At 44.0% G+C, this 21372-nt stretch overlaps 1 protein-coding gene across 2 annotated transcripts in view; it reads right to left on the bottom strand.

Annotated features, from left to right (window-relative positions):
- Positions 1-21372, bottom strand: part of rnf123 (ring finger protein 123) — a 718228-nt gene that overhangs the window by 650796 nt on the left and 46060 nt on the right. For both annotated transcript variants that reach the window (XM_072472026.1, XM_072472027.1), the window contains exons 4-6: positions 15081-15178; positions 14577-14631; positions 8356-8441 (exon numbers count right to left, since the gene is read on the bottom strand). In XM_072472026.1, the coding sequence (XP_072328127.1) occupies positions 8356-8441; positions 14577-14631; positions 15081-15178 (239 nt within the window). The remainder of the gene's footprint in view (positions 1-8355; positions 8442-14576; positions 14632-15080; positions 15179-21372) is intronic.

Genomic DNA, 21372 nt, shown 5'->3' with positions numbered 1-21372 from the left:
ACAGTCAGACACAGCTCCCAATAATCCATGTAAAAGTGAGGGAATTAATCACAGTCAGGCACATCTCTCAGCAATCCATGAGAAACTGAGTTATTCACAGTCAGACACAGCTCTCAGCAATCCATGTGAAACTGAGTCAATCACAGTCAGTGACAGCTCTCAGCAATCCATGTTAAACTGAGTTAATCACAGTCAGACACAGCTCTCAGCAATCCATGTCAAAGTGACGGAGTTCATCAATGTCAGTCACTGCACTCGTAATCCCTGTGAAAGTTGGTTAATCACAGTCAGACACAGTTCTAGTAATCCCTGCGACAGTGAGTTAATCAAAGTCAGACGCATCTCTCAGTAATCCCAGCAAAAGTGAGAGTTAATCAGTCAGGTACAGCTCTAAGTAATCCCAGTGAAAGTGAGTTAATTACAGTCATACACAGCTCTCAGTGATCCTTGTGAAAATGTGTTAATCAGTCAGACACAGCTCCCAATAATCCATGTAAAAGTGAGGGAATTAATCACAGTCAGGCACATCTCTCAGCAATCCATGTGAAACTGAGTTAATCACAGTCAGACACAGCTCTCAGCAATCCATGTGAAACTGAGTCAATCACAGTCAGACACAGCTCTCAGCAACCCATGTGAAAGTGAGTTAATCACAGTCAGACACATCTCTCAGCAACCCATGTGATAGTGAGGGAGTTAATCACAGTCATAGAATTAACAGTGCAGGAGGTGGCCATTCGGCCCATCGAGTCGGCACCGGCTCTCAGCAATCCATGTGAAAGTGAGTTAATCAGTCGGACACAGCTCTCAGCAATCCATGTGAAAGTGAGTTAATCACAGTCAGACACAGCTCTCAGCAATCCATGTGAAACTGAGTTAATCACAGTCAATGACAGCTCTCAGCAATCCATGTGAAACTGAGTTAATCACAGTCAGACACATCTCTCAGCAAATCATGCAAAAGTGAGTTAATCACAGTCAGACACAGCTCTCAGCAATCCATGTGAAACTGAGTTAATCACAGTCAGTGACAGCTCTCAGCAATCCATGTGAAACTGAGTTAATCACAGTCAGACACAGCTCTCAGCAATCCATGTGAAAGTGAGTTAATCACAGTCAGTGACAGCTCTCCGCAATCCATGTGAAAGTGAGTTAATCAGTCAGACACAACTCTCAGCAATCCATGTGAAACTGAGTTAATCACAGTCAGTGACAGCTCTCAGCAATCCATGTGAAACTGAGTTAATCACAGTCAGACACATCTCTCAGCAATCCATGTGAAACTGTGTTAATCACAGTCAATGACAGCTCTCAGCAATCCATGTGAAACTGAGTTAATCACAGTCAGACACATCTCTCAGCAAATCATGCAAAAGTGAGTTAATCACAGTCAGACACAGCGCTCAGCAATCCATGTGAAAGTGAGTTAATCACAGTCAGTGACAGCTCTCAGCAATCCATGTGAAAGTGAGATAATCACAGTCAGACACATCTCTCTGCAATCCATGTGAAAGTGAGTTAATCACAGTCAGACACATCTCTCAGCAATCCATGTGAAAGTGAGTTAATCAGTCAGACACATCTCTCAGCAATCCATGTGAAAGTGAGTTAATCACAGTCAGACATCTCTCAGCAATCCATGTGAAAGTGAGTTAATCAGTCACACATCGCTCAGCAATCCATGTGAAACTGAGTTAATCAGTCAGACACATCTCTCAGCAATCCATGTGAAAGTGAGTTAATCACAGTTAGACACAGCTGTCAGCAATCCATGTGAAACTGAGTTAATCACAGTCAGTGACAGCGCTCAGCAATCCATGTGAAAGTGAGTTAATCAGTCAGTGACAGCTCTCAGCAATCCATGTGAAAGTGAGTTAATCACAGTCAGACACAGCTCTCCGCAATCCATGTGAGAGTGAGATAATCACAGTCAGACACAGCTCTCAGCAATCCATGTGAAAGTGAGATAATCACAGTCAGACACAGCTCTCAGCAATCCATGTGAAAGTGAGTTAATCACAGTCAGACACATCTCTCAGCAATCCATGTGAAACTGAGTTAATCACAGTCAGACACAGCTCTCAGAAATCCATGTGAAACTGAGATAATCACAGTCAGTGACAGCTCTCAGCAATCCATGTGAATGTGAGTTGATCACAGTCAGACACATCTCTCAGCAATCCATGTGAAAGTGAGGTAATCACAGTCAGTGACAGCGCTCAGCAATCCCTGTGAAACTGAGTTAATCAGTCAGCCACAGCTCTCAGCAATCCATGTGAAAGTGAGTTAATCACAGTTAGACACAGCTCTCAGCAATCCCTGTGAAACTGAGATAATCACAGTCAGTGACAGCTCTCAGCAATCCATGTGAAAGTGAGTTAATCACAGTCAGACACATCTCTCAGCAATCCATGTGAAAGTGAGGTAATCACAGTCAGTGACAGCGCTCAGCAATCCCTGTGAAACTGAGTTAATCAGTCAGCCACAGCTCTCAGCAATCCATGTGAAAGTGAGTTAATCACAGTTAGACACAGCTCTCAGCAATCCCTGTGAAACTGAGTTAATCACAGTCAGACACAGCTCTCAGCAATCCATGTGAAACTTAGTTAATCACAGTTAGATACAGCTCTCAGCAATCCATGTGAAAGTGAGTTAATCAGTCAGTGACAGCTCTCAGCAATCCATGTGAAAGTGAGTTAATCACAGTCAGACACATCTCTCTGCAACCCATGTGATAGTGAGGGAGTTAATCACAGTCATAGAATTAACAGTGCAGGAGGTGGCCATTCGGCCCATCGAGTCAGCACCGGCTCTCAGCAATCCATGTGAAAGTGAGATAATCACAGTCAGTGACAGCTCTCAGCAATCCATGTGAAAGTGATTTAATCACAGTCAGTGACAGCGCTCAGCAATCCCTGTGAAAGTGAGTTAATCAGTCAGACATAGCTCTCAGCAATCCATGTTAAACTGAGTTAATCACAGTCAGACACAGCTCTCAGCAATCCATGTCAAAGTGAGGGAGTTAATCAATGTCAGTCACAGCACTCGTAATCCCTGTGAAAGTGGGTTAATCACAGTCAGACACAATTTTAGTAATCCCTGTGAAAGTGAGTTAATCACAGTCAGACAGTTCTCGTAATCCCTGTGAAAGTCAGTTAATCACAGTCAGACTCATCTCTCAGTAATCCCAGCGAAAGTGTGATTTAATCAGTCAGGTACAGCTCTCAGCAATCCATGTGAAAGTGAGATAATCACAGTCAGTGACAGCTCTCAGCAATCCATGTGAAAGTGAGTTAATCACAGTCAGACACAGCTCTCAGCAATCCATGTGAAAGTGATTTAATCACAGTCAGTGACAGCGCTCAGCAATCCCTGTGAAAGTCAGTTAATCACAGTCAGACCCATCTCTCAGTAATCCCTGTGAAAGTGTGATTTAATCAGTCAGGCACAGCTCTAAGTAATCCCTGTGAAACTGAGTTAATCACAGTCAGACACAGTTCTAGTAATCCCTGCGACAGTGAGTTAATCAAAGTCAGACGCATCTCTCAGTAATCCCAGCAAAAGTGAGAGTTAATCAGTCAGGTACAGCTCTAAGTAATCCCTGTGAAAGTGAGTTAATTACAGTCATACACAGCTCTCAGTGATCCTTGTGAAAATGTGTTAATCAGTCAGACACAGCTCCCAATAATCCATGTAAAAGTGAGGGAATTAATCACAGTCAGGCACATCTCTCAGCAATCCATGTGAAACTGAGTTAATCACAGTCAGACACAGCTCTCAGCAATCCATGTGAAACTGAGTCAATCACAGTCAGACACAGCTCTCAGCAACCCATGTGAAAGTGAGTTAATCACAGTCAGACACATCTCTCAGCAACCCATGTGATAGTGAGGGAGTTAATCACAGTCATAGAATTAACAGTGCAGGAGGTGGCCATTCGGCCCATCGAGTCGGCACCGGCTCTCAGCAATCCATGTGAAAGTGAGTTAATCAGTCGGACACAGCTCTCAGCAATCCATGTGAAAGTGAGTTAATCACAGTCAGACACAGCTCTCAGCAATCCATGTGAAACTGAGTTAATCACAGTCAATGACAGCTCTCAGCAATCCATGTGAAACTGAGTTAATCACAGTCAGACACATCTCTCAGCAAATCATGCGAAAGTGAGTTAATCACAGTCAGACACAGCTCTCAGCAATCCATGTGAAACTGAGTTAATCACAGTCAGTGACAGCTCTCAGCAATCCATGTGAAAGTGAGTTCATCACAGTCAGACACAGCTCTCAGCAATCCATGTGAAAGTGAGATAATCACAGTCAGTGACAGCTCTCAGCAATCCATGTGAAACTGAGTTAATCACAGTCAGACACAGCTCTCAGCAATCCATGTGAAAGTGAGTTAATCACAGTCAGTGACAGCTCTCCGCAATCCATGTGAAAGTGAGTTAATCAGTCAGACACAACTCTCAGCAATCCATGTGAAACTGAGTTAATCACAGTCAGTGACAGCGCTCAGCAATCCATGTGAAAGTGAGTTAATCACAGTCAGACACAGCTCTCAGCAATCCATGTGAAAGTGAGTTAATCACAGTCAGACACAGCTCTCAGCAATCCATGTGAAAGTGAGATAATCACAGTCAGGCACAGCTCTCAGCAATGCATGTGAAAGTGAGTTAATCACAGTCAGACACATCTCTCAGCAATCCATGTGAAAGTGAGTTAATCACAGTCAGTGACAGCGCTCAGCAATCCCTGTGAAAGTGAGTTAATCAGTCAGACACAGCTCTCAGCAATCCATGTGAAACTTAGTTAATCACAGTCAGACACAGCTCCCAGCAATCCATGTGAAAGTGAGTTAATCAGTCAGACACATCTCTCAGCAATCCATGTGAAAGTGAGTTAATCACAGTTAGACACAGCTCTCAGCAATCCATGTGAAACTGAGTTAATCACAGTCAGACACAGCTCTCAGCAATCCATGTGAAAGCGAGATAATCACAGACAGACACATCTCTCAGCAATCCATGTGAAACTGAGTTAATCACAGTCAGTGACAGCTCTCAGCAATCCATGTGAAACTGAGTTAATCACAGTCAGACACAGCTCTCAGCAATCCATGTGAAAGTGAGATAATCAGTCAGTGACAGCTCTCAGCAATCCATGTGAAAGTGAGTTAATCAGTCAGACACAGCTCAGCAATCCCTGTGAAAGTGAGATAATCACTCAGACACAGCTCTCAGCAATCCATGTGAAAGTGAGTTAATCACAGTCAGACACAGCTCTCAGCAATCCATGTGAAACTGAGTTAATCACAGTCAGACACATCTCTCAGCAAATCATGCGAAAGTGAGTTAATCACAGTCAGACACAGCTCTCAGCAATCCATGTGAAACTGAGTTAATCACAGTCAGTGACAGCTCTCAGCAATCCATGTGAAAGTGAGTTCATCACAGTCAGACACAGCTCTCAGCAATCCATGTGAAAGTGAGATAATCACAGTCAGTGACAGCTCTCAGCAATCCATGTGAAACTGAGTTAATCACAGTCAGACACAGCTCTCAGCAATCCATGTGAAAGTGAGTTAATCACAGTCAGTGACAGCTCTCCGCAATCCATGTGAAAGTGAGTTAATCAGTCAGACACAACTCTCAGCAATCCATGTGAAACTGAGTTAATCACAGTCAGTGACAGCTCTCAGCAATCCATGTGAAACTGAGTTAATCACAGTCAGACACATCTCTCAGCAATCCATGTGAAAGTGAGTTAATCACAGTCAGACACAGCTCTCAGCAATCCATGTGAAACTGAGTTAGTCACAGTCAGACACAGCTCTCAGCAATTCATGTGAAAGTGAGTTAATCAGTCAGACACAGCTCTCAGCAATCCATGTGAAAGTGAGTTAATCAGTCAGACACAGCTCTCAGCAATCCATGTGAAAGTGAGTTAATCACAGTCAGTGACAGCGCTCAGCAATCCATGTGAAAGTGAGTTAATCACAGTCAGACACAGCTCTCAGCAATCCATGTGAAAGTGAGATAATCACAGTCAGGCACAGCTCTCAGCAATGCATGTGAAAGTGAGTTAATCACAGTCAGACACATCTCTCAGCAATCCATGTGAAAGTGAGTTAATCACAGTCAGTGACAGCGCTCAGCAATCCCTGTGAAAGTGAGTTAATCAGTCAGACACAGCTCTCAGCAATCCATGTGAAACTTAGTTAATCACAGTCAGACACAGCTCCCAGCAATCCATGTGAAAGTGAGTTAATCAGTCAGACACAGCTCAGCAATCCCTGTGAAAGTGAGATAATCACTCAGACACAGCTCTCAGCAATCCATGTGAAAGTGAGATAATCACAGTCAGACACAGCTCTCAGCAATCCATGTGAAACTGAGTTAATCAGTCAGACACATCTCTCAGCAATCCATGTGAAAGCGAGATAATCACAGACAGACACATCTCTCAGCAATCCATGTGAAACTGAGTTAATCACAGTCAGTGACAGCTCTCAGCAATCCATGTGAAACTGAGTTAATCACAGTCAGACACAGCTCTCAGCAATCCATGTGAAAGTGAGATAATCAGTCAGTGACAGCTCTCAGCAATCCATGTGAAAGTGAGTTAATCAGTCAGACACAGCTCAGCAATCCCTGTGAAAGTGAGATAATCACTCAGACACAGCTCTCAGCAATCCATGTGAAAGTGAGTTAATCACAGTCAGACACAGCTCTCAGCAATCCATGTGAAAGTGAGTTAATCAGTCAGACACAGCTCTCAGCAATCCATGTGAAAGTGAGTTAATCACAGTCAGTGACAGCGCTCAGCAATCCATGTGAAAGTGAGTTAATCACAGTCAGGCACAGCTCTCAGCAATGCATGTGAAAGTGAGTTAATCACAGTCAGACACATCTCTCAGCAATCCATGTGAAAGTGAGTTAATCACAGTCAGTGACAGCGCTCAGCAATCCCTGTGAAAATGAGTTAATCAGTCAGACACAGCTCTCAGCAATCCATGCGAAACTGAGTTAATCAGTCAGACACATCTCTCAGCAATCCATGTGAAAGTGAGTTAATCACAGTCAGACACAGCTCTCAGCAATCCATGTGAAAGTGAGGGAATTAATCACTGTCAGACACAGCTCTCAATAATCCCTGTGAATGTGAGAGTTAATCAGTCAGACACAGCTCTGTGATCCCTGTGAAACTGAGTTAATCACAGTCAGTGACAGCTCTCAGTAATCCCTGTGAATGTGAGTTAATCAATCAGACATAGCTCTCAGTAATCCCTGTGAAAATGAAATGAGTTAATCACAGTCACACACAGCTCTAGTAATCCCTGTGAAAGTGAGATGAGTTAATTAATCAGGTAGAGCCCTCCAGTAATCCACGTGAAAGTGTGTTAATCACATATAGGCACAGCTATATGTGATTTGACAATAAATCCCACAACTCTCAGCAATCACCCAAACAGTCACTCATTCCATTTTGTGGAGAAAGATTTGTATATATAAACGGATTAGTATTTCCACTTTACCCATCCAATCTCGTGAATCACATTTAAATCAGACAGTCTATTCAAATGAATTGCCCACAATTTTCTTACTTTGCACCCAACATGAAAGTAAACATTGAGGATTTGGTGAATTAGAAAAAAAACTTTCATTCAAACAAGGTATAAAGCCTAGATGACAGCAAAAAGGGGAACGCCGGATTTGTGGAAGAGTGTAGAAATATCTGTCAACAAAATAAATAAAAGGATAGGGAGTGGACCACAACAGTGAATAGTGCGGCCTGTTCACTTCACCTTAATCAGTGAGATGGGCACCCTCCAAGATTCCTTCAGCTCACAACCAAATGAATTACAGTTAATGAGTACATTTCAGCTCATCCAAATCTCTACTGTACATATTGCACATTGTCCCATTCTGTCTTCGTAGCTTAGCTTGCTGCTGACCTACGTTCAATTTGAGTCCTGCAACTCTTCAAATTTAAACTTGTCATTCCCACGTTCAAATCTCTTGATCTCTGTCACCTCCTCCAGCCCTACAACCTGTCAAGATCTTTGCTCTCTCCCAATTCCAGCGAAGTGCCCCACAATTGGTAGCCATGCTCTGAAATTCACTCCCTAAACCTCTCCATCGACCTTAAAGTGTTCCTTAAAACTTAGTTCTTTACCCATGTTTTTGGTCACTTTTATCAACATCTCATGTTGCTCGGTGTCAATATTTGTCCGATTATGTTTCTATGGAACACCATGTGTTGTTTTATTTTAAAGGAGCTGTAACTGTGTTGTTGAGTATGAAAAGCACCCACTTGCCAGACCCTCTATGTACGGGTGAGAGAGATATGTGCTCACCTCCTGATTGAACCTGCAGTGCAGAGTGCACCAGCCAATCTGCATCAGTCCCTGAGATGAGATCAAAACTTCATACATCCACTTTCCTGTAACCAAAGACAACATAAGAATTAGTTAGTGAGCTGAACATCACAACAGCGGTAAATGACAGAAAGAGCCTACATCACTTCACAATAGTCTCAAACACAGCTCAAGCATGTCCATCACAAACTATACACCAGTTAGCTTAACATCTATCATAGGGAGGGCGGCATGTGGCGCAGTGATGAGCACTGGGACTGCGGCGCTGAGGACTCGGGTTCGAATCCTGGCCCTGGGTCGCTGTCCGTGTAGAGTTTGCACATTCTCCCCATATCTGCGTGGGTCTCACCCCCACAACCCAAAGATGTGCAGGTTAGGTGGATTGGCCACGCTAAATTGCCCCTTAATCAGAAAAAGATAATTGGGTACTCTAAATTTACAATTTAAAAAAAACATCCATCATAGGGAAAATGTTAGAAGCCATTATTAAAGACACTAAGATAAATTCAAAGCAAAGTCAACATGGTTTTGTAAAAAGGAAATAAAGTTGAACCAATTTATTGGAGCTCTTTGAAGGGGTCACATGTGCTGTGGATAAAGGAGAACTAACTGGTGGACGTGCTGTAATTAGGTTTTCAGCAGGTATTTGATAAGATCAAAGGATATTGTATAAAATAAAAGCTCATGGTGTTGGGGGTAACATATTGGCATGGATAGAAGATTGTCAGGCGAAGAAGGAAACAGTGTGTACATCTTTTTCTGGTTGGAAGGATGTGACGAGCAGTGTGCCACAGGGGTCAGTGCTGGGATCACAACTGTTTACAATTTATAGAAATGACTTGGATGAATGGGCCGAAGGTTTGGTTGCTAAATTTGCTGATGACACAAAGTTAAGTAGGAAAGTAAGTTGTGAAGAGAACAAAAGGAGACTACAAAGGGATATATAGATAGGATAAATGAGTGGACAAAGACTTGGCAAATAGTTTCCTATAGGAAAATGTGAAATTGTCCATTTCAGTATAGTTAAATGGTGAGAGATTGCAGAGCTCAGTGATGCAGGGTGTCTGGGTGTCCTCGTGTATGAATCTCAAAATGTGAGTATACAGCTACGATAAGTAATTAGGAAAGCAAATAGAATGTCATTGTTTATTGTACGGGAATTGAATATAAAAGTAGAGGTTATGCTTCAGGTATACTGGACATTGGTGAGACCACATCTGAAGTACTCTGCACAGCAGTGTTGTTCAAACTTTTGCCTCAGAACCCACTTTTACCAACTGGCCGGCCATCGCAACCCATGCCAGCCGGCCGGCCTTCACGACCCATGCCATTAATTGGGCTAGTCACATTGTAAAGGGTTGAGAGCGAGTAGATTTCTTCAAATGTATTCAAGAGAGGTTTTTATATCAACATGTCGAAGATCCAACAAGGGCTGGTGCAGTGCTGGACCTAGTTCTGGTGAACAAAGCCGGGCGGGTGCTCGAGGGAGCAGAGAGGGAACATTTTAGTGATTGCAACCATAACACAGCACATTTTAAATTTGTCAAGAGAAAGGAAAAAGATGGTCTGCAGAAAAGGGTTTTGGATTGGTGGGGGAAGGCTGATTTTATTAAAATAAGGCAAGATCTTTGGATACAAAATTGGCTTGGCGACCGAAGCTTGGATACAAAATTGGCTTGGCGACTGAAGCCAAAGGGTGGTATGGAGGGTTGTTTTTCAAAGTGGAGGCTTGTGACCAGCGGTGTGCCTCAGGGATCGGTATTGGGTCCACTGTTATTTGTGAGATATATATATATATATATATATATATATATAAATGATTTGGTTGAGAATGTAGGAGGCATGGTTAGCAAGTTTGCAGATGACACCAAGATTGGTGGCATAGTGAAGAAGGTTATAGAAGATTGCAACAGGATCTTGATCAATTGGGCCAGTGATGAATGGCAGATGGAGTTTAATTTGTGAGATATATATATATATATAAAAATGATTTGGTTGAGAATGTAGGAGGCATGGTTAGCAAGTTTGCAGATGACACCAAGATTGGTGGCATAGTGAAGAAGGTTATAGAAGATTGCAACAGGATCTTGATCAATTGGGCCAGTGATGAATGGCAGATGGAGTTTAATTTGGATACATGTGAGGTGATGCATTTTGATAGATCAAATCAGGGCAGGACCTATTCAGTTAATGGTATGGAGTTGGCAACAGTTACAGAACACAGAGATCTAGGAATATAGCTTCATAGCTTCTTGAAGGTGGAGTCGCAGGTGGACAGGGTGGTGAAGAAAGCATTCAGCATGCTAGGTTTTATTGGTCAGAATATTGGATACAGGAGTTGGGACGTTTTGTTGAAGTTGTACAAGACTTTGGTAAGACCACACATGGAATACTGTGTTCAGTTGTGGTCACCCTATTAGAGAAAGGATATTGTTAAATTAGAAATAGTGCAGAAGAGGGAGTTATATAGAGAGGCTGGATAGGCTGGGATTTTTTCTCTGGAGCATAGGACGCTTCGGGGTGATCTTATAGAGGTCATTAAAATAATGAGGAGCATTCATAAATTAGATAGTCGACATCTTTTCCCAAAGGTAGAAGAGTCAGAACTAGAGGGCATAGGTTAAGGTGAGAGAAGAGAGATACAAAGAGACCAGAGGGAAATTTTCTTCACATAGAGGGCGGTGAGCACCTGGAAAAGACTGCCTGAGGCAGTGGTAGAGGCAGGTACAATTTTTTCCTTTAAAAAGCAGTTGGACAGTTACATGGGCAGGGTGGGTATAGAGGGATGTGGGCCAAATGCGGGCAAGTGGGACTATCTTAGTGATAGAAACTAGGCGGCATGGACCAGCTGAGCCGTTGGGCCTGTTTCCATGCTGTAAACATCTATGACTCTATCTGGCCAAAGTAGACTGGGACCAGCTACTTCTGGGCAGATCACAGCAGAACTGTGGGAGTGTTCAAAATGGAATTGGCGAGAGTACAGGTCCAACATGCTCCCTTTAAGTGAAATATAGATGCAACAAGTCCAGAGAACCCTGGATCTCCAGGACTATTCAGGACTGGATAGGAAGGAAAAGAAGGGCTTTTAACAGGTACAAAGGGAGCAAATCTACAGAGGCCCTTGCAGAGTTTGGAAAGTGCAGGGAGAACTTAAAAGCAATTAGGAGAGCATAGGGAGCATGAAAAAGCACTGGCGGTTAAGATTCGGGAAAATCCCAAGATATTCCATAAATTCATCAAGGGACCAAGGGGGTAAATCTGTAAGTGAGCCAGATGACATTAGTAGGATGTTAAAACACGTTCTTCACATCTGTCTTCACTTTGAGAGGGAGGATGTAGGTGCAGAATTCTGACAGAGAAACCCCTAAAATTTCTCCAACTTTGGGCAGGACCCAAAACATATGAACATGATAAGGTGGGCCCTTCCCACACTGTTCGCAGTTATCCTTCCAACCTTGGGTGACTGTGTAGTCTGCCCCTTCTCCCCGTCTGAGTGGGTTTCCTCCGGATGCTCAGTTTTCCTCCCACAGTCCAAAGATGTGCAGGTTAGGTGGGGTTGCGGGGATAGAGTGCTAGGGGAGTAGGGTACTCTTTCAGAGGTTCGGTGCAGACCCGATGGGCTGACTGGCCTCCTTCTGCATTGTAGGGATTGTATGATTCGATGAAAAACCAATTTCCCACTGGGAGCTATATATTTGCAACAATATTACATAACACAACACCCTTCATACCAGTTAGACCCTCACCAATAAACAAACAACAAGTGGAAAATCCATCCCACCAAAAAACAAAGAAATACCAACAGATATGCGCAAGATGCTCCAACATCCTTCCCCACCCACAGCAATCAAAGACGTCACAGAGCACAATTAACTTGAGCCAAGTCTATGCTTTTTTACAAAGGCATCTGCCTCCTCCAGTACATCAAAGTAATTGTCTTTCAACTCGTAGGTCACAAGAAGCCTTGTCGGGTACAGCACCCCAAACCAAATTCCCTTTTTGTATAAGACAGCCTTGGCCTTGATGAAGGCCACCCACTTCCTTGCCAGCTCAGCTACAACTCCTGACAAGGTTACCTTCACATTTCCAGTCTCGGTGTTCCTTGGACAACTTCAGGATCCACTCCTCCTGAAAGCTGTGAAACTGAATAATGACTGCCCGTGGTGGTTCATTCGGTCGGGGCTTCTGCCGGAGTGTCATATGAACCCTGTCCAACTCTGGAGGGGACTTGAGTCCACCCTCCCCCGTCATCTTCCCAAACATCCGTGATAAATACACAGTGGGAGTCGGGCCTTCCATACCCTCCAGCAACCACGTGACTGAGGTTTTGCCTCTTCGAACAGTTCTCATGATCATCGACTTTGGCCCTCAGCAACGTATTGTCGCTGGCTACCCTGGCGGTTTCAGCCTCCAATGAGTAAATTTGCTCACTGTACTTCATCAACGTTTTCTCCACTCACTCCCTCTAACACCTCACCATGCCACCTCGGAGATCTTTTCCAATTTCGATCTCATAGGACCCACGGCGTCCTCGGTCAACTTTGAGGCCCTCAGATGTCACTCTCCACTGTTATTCAAACTGCTTACCGACTCCATCGATAGCACGCCGGCAAGCAAGTCCGCTGTTATCGGAGCGGCCGCAGTCACTGGAGCGGCCTCCGCCATTTTCTCCACAGAGGAGTCATACAAAGCCTTCAAGTCTGTTGACGAATTTTTGTCCATCGGTTTCTTACCCCAGCATTTTTTGACATTTTTCTGATGCAAGCACCTTGTCTTTAAATGGATAGGTTTTTTCAACAGAATTATTCCTGAAACTGGGCAAATAGGGCCACAAAGCAAGTACCCTGGCGGGAGCTACCTTGTGTGCGACTTCTCCTTACATTTGACCCTGAAAAGTGTGAGGTGATGCACTTTGGAAGCAGTAACACGACAAGGGAGTACTCAATGAATGGCAGGACACCAGGAAGCTCAGGGGAACAGGGGGATCTTGGGGTGCTTGTCCACAGATCCCTGAAGGCGGCAGTACAGGTTAATAGGGTAGTTAAGAAGGTATGCAGGACATTTGCTTTTTTCAGTTGTGGCATAGGTTATAAGAGCAGGGAGGTTATGTTGGAGCTGTACAGGACTTTGTTTAGGCCACAGCTGGAGTTCTGGTCAACACACTTTGGAAGGATGTGATTGCACTAGAGAGGGTGCAGAGGAGATTCACCAGAATTTTGCCTGGAATGGAGCATTTTAGCTATGAAGAGAGGCTGGATAAGCTCAGGTTGTTTTCTTTGGAGCAGAGAAGGCTGAGAGGGGTCCTGATTGAGGTGCATAATACTATGAGGGGCATGGGCAGGGTGAACAGAAAGCGTCAGTTCCCATTAGCTGAAGGGTCAATAACGAGGGGGAATAATTTTAAGGTGAAAGGCAGGAGGTTTAGAGGGGATTTCAGGAAAAGCTTCTTCACCCACAGGATTGTGAGTCAGGAATGCACTGCCTGGAAGGGTAGAAGAGATTGGAACTCTCACAACCAAAAGTACATGGATGAATGTCGTAACATTCAAGGCTATGGGTCAAGTGCTGGAAAGTGGGATCAGTGTTTTTTTTGTCAGCACAGGCTTGATGGACCAAAGGGCCTCTTCTGTACTTTATGATTCTATGACTCTCGGTAGATAAATTCTTGATAAACAAGTGGGTTGAAGGTTATCGGGGATAGGCTGGAGGTTACAATCAGATCAGCCATGCTCTTATTATAATCTTTATTAGTGTCACAAGTAGGCTTACATTAACACTGCAATGAAGTTACTCTAAAAATCCCTCAGTCGCTACACTACGGCGTCTGTACACAGAGAGAATTTAGAATGCCCAATTCACCTAACAAGCACGTCTTTCTGGAATTGTGGGAGGAAACCAGAGCACCCGGTGGAAACACACGCAGACACAGGGAGGTCGTGCAGACTCCGCACAAATAGTGACCCAAGCCGGGAATCGAACCTGGGACCCTGTGCTAACATGCCGCCCGATCTGGAGGAGCAGGATTGAGGGCCATGTGGTCTATTCCAGCTCCTAATTTGACTGTTCACATTATGCCCCAGTAGCACTAGCCCCAGATTAAAGGGAAAGACAAGCTAAACAATCCTTGTCCTGTTCTTGCTCAGAATTAACTGCAACACCTGATGCTCTGACTCAACCGGAATGCTTCTTTAAACACTCACCTTTATACACACACGAGGTAGCTCTGATTGAACTGAAATTACTATGACCAACAACCTAAAAGAAAAAACAAAGTAAGTACAAGCCAGTTTCCACAATTACACCCTCAAATGCAAGCAGAAAGAGGTTAGCATCACTCTCAAAGTCATCCCCTCAAATTAAGAGAACCAAGAAACTGGAAATGAAGAAATGGTAACCCTGTTAGTCTGGATTCTGAGGGTTATGAAATCATAACTTTCAAAGACTTTGTGCAAAGGAATGAGTATTAGAAAGCTCCAGCAGCTGGACTGGTCAGTAAGTGTGAGCAAGGCTGCTGTAACATGGTGAGGTTGAACTCCAGTCAGATTACTTATACCACATGGAGTACAGGTGCTTGATGGCCAAGTGATATAGGCCAAGAAGACTCCTGATTGTAGTCTGTGGAACTGTCACTGATGCAGGAAGCTTCAGACGTCAATGAGCGAAATCCTGGCACAGTAAATAAAGCCTTTCTCTAAAGTACTTACCCCAAGTAGATCATCATCCACGAGCAGCAGTCCCTCAAAGCCACTTGTGTGATCCAGGACCACCGTGGCTGGACCAAGGCGCCCGTCCATATTTTGATCTGAAATATAGTTGAAAACCAAGCCATCAATCAGAAACTACCCTGGAAGACAGATAGTCATCAAATATGACCTAAAAACCATGTAGAGGTTGACAGATACCTAGGAGTGAGTTACAGGCTGGAACCAAGTTCAAGGATTTGTGGGGGGGGAACAGAAACACAAGGATGAGCAACGGCTGAAATCTAATCTGTGGGGTTCAGATCATTTACATACAGTGTGAACCCTGAAAACTGGTACTGAAAAGATGTAAATTGTGTTTCAAAAAGGCAATAGCAATTTTGAACAAGACGCTTGTAAGTCATATGTTAGTAGTTTGACGAATATTTGCATTGCCTGATTTATTCCTGATCACAGTGAAATCAGTTCTTCAATCCAATCAAGGCAGGATGAGACAGTGGTTTGAAAGCAATCAAAATCAAAGGATAAACCAAAAGCAAAAATGCTGTGGATACTGGAAATCTGAAATATAAACAGACAATGCTGGAAATACTCAGCTGGTCTGGCAGCATCTGTGGAGAGAGAAACAGAGTTAACATTCCAGGAAGATAATCTAAAAGTCATTCAGCCGAAACATTAACTCTGTTTATCCCTCCACGGGTGCTGCCTGACCTGCTGAGCATTTCCAACATTTTCTGTTCTTCTATGAAGTTAAGAATTCTGGTAGCCGAGTGGTGTAGAAGCATCTCCTCAATTGTGTCCCTGGATATAAAGTTGCCATAATCCCAGATGACTATAGGCTGTTTTCCCCTTTGAGTGGTGGGGGGAGCTGACTGGTGGTGATTTAACCAGAGGATCACCACACCTCAGGCGAGGGGCAAGGTTGAGAAGGCAGGGCCTTCATGAATAACCTCAGCCAGTACCCAAAATAACTCATGCTGTCGGCCTCACTTTACATCATGAACCAACTGTCCAGCCAACTGAGCTAAACAAGTTACATGTTGTATATCAGTATCTCATGCAGCCCACATTTTGGTTATGTGCGCACGCACTTGCTGGACACAATGCATACAGCATTCAAGTTATCAAATGCAAAATAAATGAAACTTCAATATTGCTTTGCTGCCTGCAGGTGGAGCAGCACAGGGTAACGAGCAGCATCAGGAAGGTTTAATCCATTTCCATACTGAAATTCCGGAAAACCAACATGTGTAACCTGGTGAGCTAGCTTTGCAAGTTGACACTGCTAAATCCATTTCTTTTAATCCAGCAGTTGCACTGCAAATGAACTCAAGGAGCTAAGTCAGAGCCATATATCTCATTGAACTAGACCAATACAGATATAAAGCAGATTCTACATGCCAACTCTCCTCACCAGACTGTTTCCAGGGATGGTTGGACTGTCATACGAGGATTGACACGGTTAGGATCGTTCTCGCTGGAGTTCCAAAGAATGTGGGATCTCGGAGACTTCTAAAATTCTAACAGGACTAGACAGGGTAGATGCAGGGAAGATGTTTCCAATGGTGGGTGGGTCCAGAACCAGGGGTCACAGTCTGAGGATTCAGGATAAACCATTTCGGACAGAGATAAGGAGACATTTCTTCACCCAAAGAGTGGCGAGCCTGTGGAATTAATTACCACAGGGAGTGGTTGATGCTAAAACATTGAATATATTCAAGAGGCGGCTAGATATAGCACTTGGGGCGAATGGGATCAAAGGTTATGGGGAGAAAGCAGGATTAAGCTATTTTATTTTTTAAATTTAGAACACCCAATTCATTTTTTCCAATTAAGGGGCAATTAAGTGTAGCCAATCCACCTACCCTGCACATCTTTGGGTTGTGGGGTCGAAACCCACACAAACTCCACACGGTCAGTGACCCAGAGCCGGGATCGAACCTGGACCTCGGCGCTGTGAGACAGCAGTGCTAACCACTGCACCACCATGCTACCCTTGGGATTAGGCTATTGAATTGGATGATCAGCCATGATCATGATAAATGGTGGAGGAGCTCGAAGTGTCAAAAGACCTCCTCCTGCTCCTATCTTCCATGTATCCATGTACCTACTAAAGGTATTGACTCCAACCACAGTACAGCCCCCTGTGACTAAGTCACTACAGGTACTAATCAGAAAACAGGATTTTATGTTTGTTTACTTTTAATGTATTCACTTCACTCTAAAAGAAGCAATGGTGAGAAGAGAAAAACATTTTTTCACACACTGAAACGGGGCCTGGAATTAGCTGCTCATGTGTGGTGGCGCCGGGTTCAATTGAGGCATTTAAAAGGAAACTAGACTGTTATCTTCAGAAGACTGGGGAGAAGGTGGGAGAATGGAACAAAGTCAATTGCCCATTTGGAGAGCCATTTGCAGACACAATGTGTCGAATGGCCCTCTTCTACACTGACAATTCTGTGATTCTGTAACGGGTTAATTAGGACTACAATTTCCATACTGCTGGCTTTGCATCCCTCCACCAGCACACACTCAGGAGACTGTATTTCAAACAAGGCTTCACAAGCTTTTAATCTCAAATATGGACCCGGAGTAGGGCGGAATTGTGCATACGGTCACAACTAATTCTTTTAATATAGTACATGTGTTGCAATCTGATGGAAGACAGGACTATTGTATTTTCATCCTCGTATAACAGTCTACAATATAAAGTCTGGACTGCTGGCATGTATTGAATCCATGACAGGTGGAGAATAATGAAGACAGATAGGCGAAACCACCATCTTGTTGTTCACATGACTGACATTTGATTTGCTCATGACAACCTGTAAGTAAACTGCTTTTGATGTCAATGCGGAAAGCACTCTTAAAACAGCAATTGAAATGAAGAATAGCATTTAGCCACAAGAGATATTAGGAGAGATGATCAAAAGTTTGGTCAAGGATTTAGATTTGTGATGCGTACCACGGTCAAATGAAAAATATTGTTCTGTGTACAGTCCAAGCAGATCGTTCCATGCATGAAAAACATAGGACATTCAACCAACACACAATGTAAATACATAGACATTGTGTGAGGCATACGGAGTATAGTGCGAACAGTAGAGAAGATGCATAGAGAGATCGGTTCCGTCCATAGGAGGCTCATTCAGGAGTTCTGCCCGATGGAAGAAGTTGGAAGAGTGAATAACCCGGGTGGGAAGGGTCTTTGATTATGCTGCCTGTTTTCCTAAGGCAGCGGGAGGTGTAGACAGAGTCAATGGATGGGAGGCGGGTTTGCATGATGGACTGGGCTGAGATCACGACTCTCTGTAGTTTCTTACGGTCTTGGGCCGAACAGTTGCCATACCAGGCTGTGATGCAGCCAGATAGGATGCTTTCTGCAGTGCACCTGTAAAAAGGAGGATCTGAAGGCCATAAAGAGAGTTAAACATAAAGGTGAGGATTTTAAACTCTATGTTTCTCCATCCACTGCCATTGTAGGTCAACAAGCACAGGAGAGATGGGTGGCAAGACTTGATGTCAGTTAGGAAACAGCAGCAGTTTACAAACGTTGGAGAATGGGAACAGATTGGAACAGTAAAGTCTGGAGATAACAAAAGCACCAAGGGGGTTTTCAGAAATTGAGGGTGTCAATGGCTGGGGCAGGGGTGGATGGATGCTGGTGGTGATGGAATGAAATGGAGTTGAAAGGTCAGTTTATGGGGTCACGCAAGGTACCAACAGAGAGTTGGCTGAGCATGAGGCAATGGCTGGAAAAGAGAATGATACCAGATGCAAGAGAAGTTTGTAACAGGGGTTAAAAGCACTGTTTCTGACCTTAATATGCAGCTGAAGGACACTGAAGATTATCATAGAATCATAGAAACTACGGCATGGAGACAGGCCCTTCGGCCCAAACTGGTCCATGCCAACCAAAATAATAATAATCATCTTTATTGTCACGGGCAAGCTTACATTAACACTGCAATGAAGTTACTGTGAAAAGCCCCTAGTCGCCGCATTTTGGTGCCTGTTCGAGTACATGGAGCAGCACGGTAGCACAGTGCCGCTCTGTGGCCATCCCCATTTGCCTGCATTTGGCCCAAATCCCTCTGAACCTTTCCTATCCATGTATCTGTCCAAATGCCTTTTAAATGTTGACAATGTCCCTGCCTCAACCACTTCCTCCGGCAGCTCATTCCACAAACGTACCACACTCTGTCTAAAAAAAAGTTGCTCCTCAGGTTCCCATCAATTCTTTTCCTCTTACCTTAAACCTATGCCCTCTAGTTCTCGATTCCCCAACCCTGGGAAAAAGACTAATGCATTCACTCTCTCCATGTCTCTCATGATCTTATACACCTCCAAAGGATCATCCCTCAGTCTCCTATGCTCCAAAGAAAAAAGTCCGAGCCTGTCCAATCTCACCCTATAACTCAGTCCCTTGAGTCCTGGCAACATCCTTGTAAATCTCTTCTGCACTCTCTCTAGTTTAATAACATCTTTTCTATAGCAAGGTGACCAAAACTGAACACAATACTCCAGGTGTGGCCTCACCAATGTCCTGTACAACTGCAACATAACTTCCCAGCTTCTATACTCAATGCCCTGACTGATGAAGGCCAGCATGCCAAAGGCCTTCTTCACTACCCTATCTGCCTGAAACTCCACCTTCAGAGAACCATGCACCTGAATTCCAAGGTCCCTCTGTTCCATATAAGGTCCTACCATTCACTGTGAAAGTCCTACCTTGATTTGACTTTCCAAAATGCAACACCTCATACTTGACTGTATTGAACTCCATTTGCCATTTCTCGACCCACTTCCCCAGCTGATCAAGATTCTGCTGCACGGTGGCGGTGATTAACACTGCTGCCTCATGGCGCCAAGGATCCCGGTTCGATCCTGGCCCGAGGTCACGGTCCGTGTGGAATTTGCGCATTCTCTTCGGGTCTGCGTGGGTCTCGCCCCTATAACCCAAAAAGACATGCAGGGTATGTGAATTGGCCACACTAAATTTCCCCTTAATTGTAAAAAAAAGAATTGGGTACTCTAAATTTATTTTAAAAAAGATCCTGCTGCAATTTTTGATAACCTTACTCAATACCACCCATTTTGTCATCTGCAAAATTACTTATCATGCCTTCTACATTCTCATCCAAATCGTTGATATAGATAACAAACAGCCATGGACCCAGCACTGACGCCCGACGCACACCACTAGTCACAGGCCTCCAGTCCAACAAGCATCCTTCCATCATTGCCCTCTGCTTCCTACCATCAAGCCAATTGTACATCCAGGTGCTATCCCAGATTGCAGGCACAATAAACTACTGTTCATAATTCGATGTTTAAGTCAGTAGATCAGTTCCCAATCAAGTGGGCTGCTTAGTTCTGGATTTTGGCAAGCTTTTTGGGTATTGTTACAACTACACCCACCCAGGCAAGTATTCCATCACACTCCAGACTTCAATTGTAGAAATTGAACCACTTGAGTAGAATATCCAGCCACGGATCTGTTCCTGTCGCTCATATATGGCTGGACCAGTTGAGTTTCTGGTCAATAGTCACCACAGATATTGATGTTGAGGAACTGTACAATGGTAGTGCCACTGCCATTATGCATAAATGTCGAGATGGTCAGACTCCAGTATTGGAAATGATCCTTGCCTGACACTTTGTGGCACTAATGTCACTTTCTATTCATTGGCCTGAGACTAGATGTTGCCCTGGGCATCTTGCATATGGGCATTGAGGAATTATGAACGGACCTAAATACTGTGCAATAATTAGCACCATCACACTTCTGACCTTATGAAAGAACGGTCAGTAAGGGAGCAGCTGAAAATTTTTGGGCCTAGAATGCTGCCATGAGGAGTTTCTGCACCAACGTCCGAGGGCTGAGAGGATTGGCCTTAAACAACCACAATCGTCTTCCTTTGTGTCGCTTAAGATTCCAGCCCTGATTGTTCTGAGGCCTGGAACCAAGTGGTCCTGACAGAGCCCAAATGGAGCTGTGCAGTTTCATGGTGAGTGCCACTTATTCGTACTATCGATGACACTTGGGATGATAAATGGTCAGGTCGGATTTCTCTGATCTTTTATGTCAACAGGAAATGCCTAGGAAATTTTCCACACACAGTTAAATGCCTGTGTTGTAGATGTGCTGGAACAGCTTAGCTAGAAGCATGGATAGTTCTGGAGCACAAGCCTTTCAGAACTACAGCTGCATTCGATTAGATTTGCCAGCATGGCACCAGTGTGGGGTATTTTGGCTCTAGAGTGGGTTGGAGAACCTGGGGCTGCTCACTTT

The sequence above is a fragment of the Scyliorhinus torazame genome, chromosome 13 (assembly GCF_047496885.1).
Source record: "Scyliorhinus torazame isolate Kashiwa2021f chromosome 13, sScyTor2.1, whole genome shotgun sequence".
Classification (NCBI taxonomy): Eukaryota; Metazoa; Chordata; class Chondrichthyes; order Carcharhiniformes; family Scyliorhinidae; genus Scyliorhinus; species Scyliorhinus torazame.
Note: the sequence above shows the minus strand (reverse complement) of the source record. Positions and strands in the feature narration are given on the sequence as shown.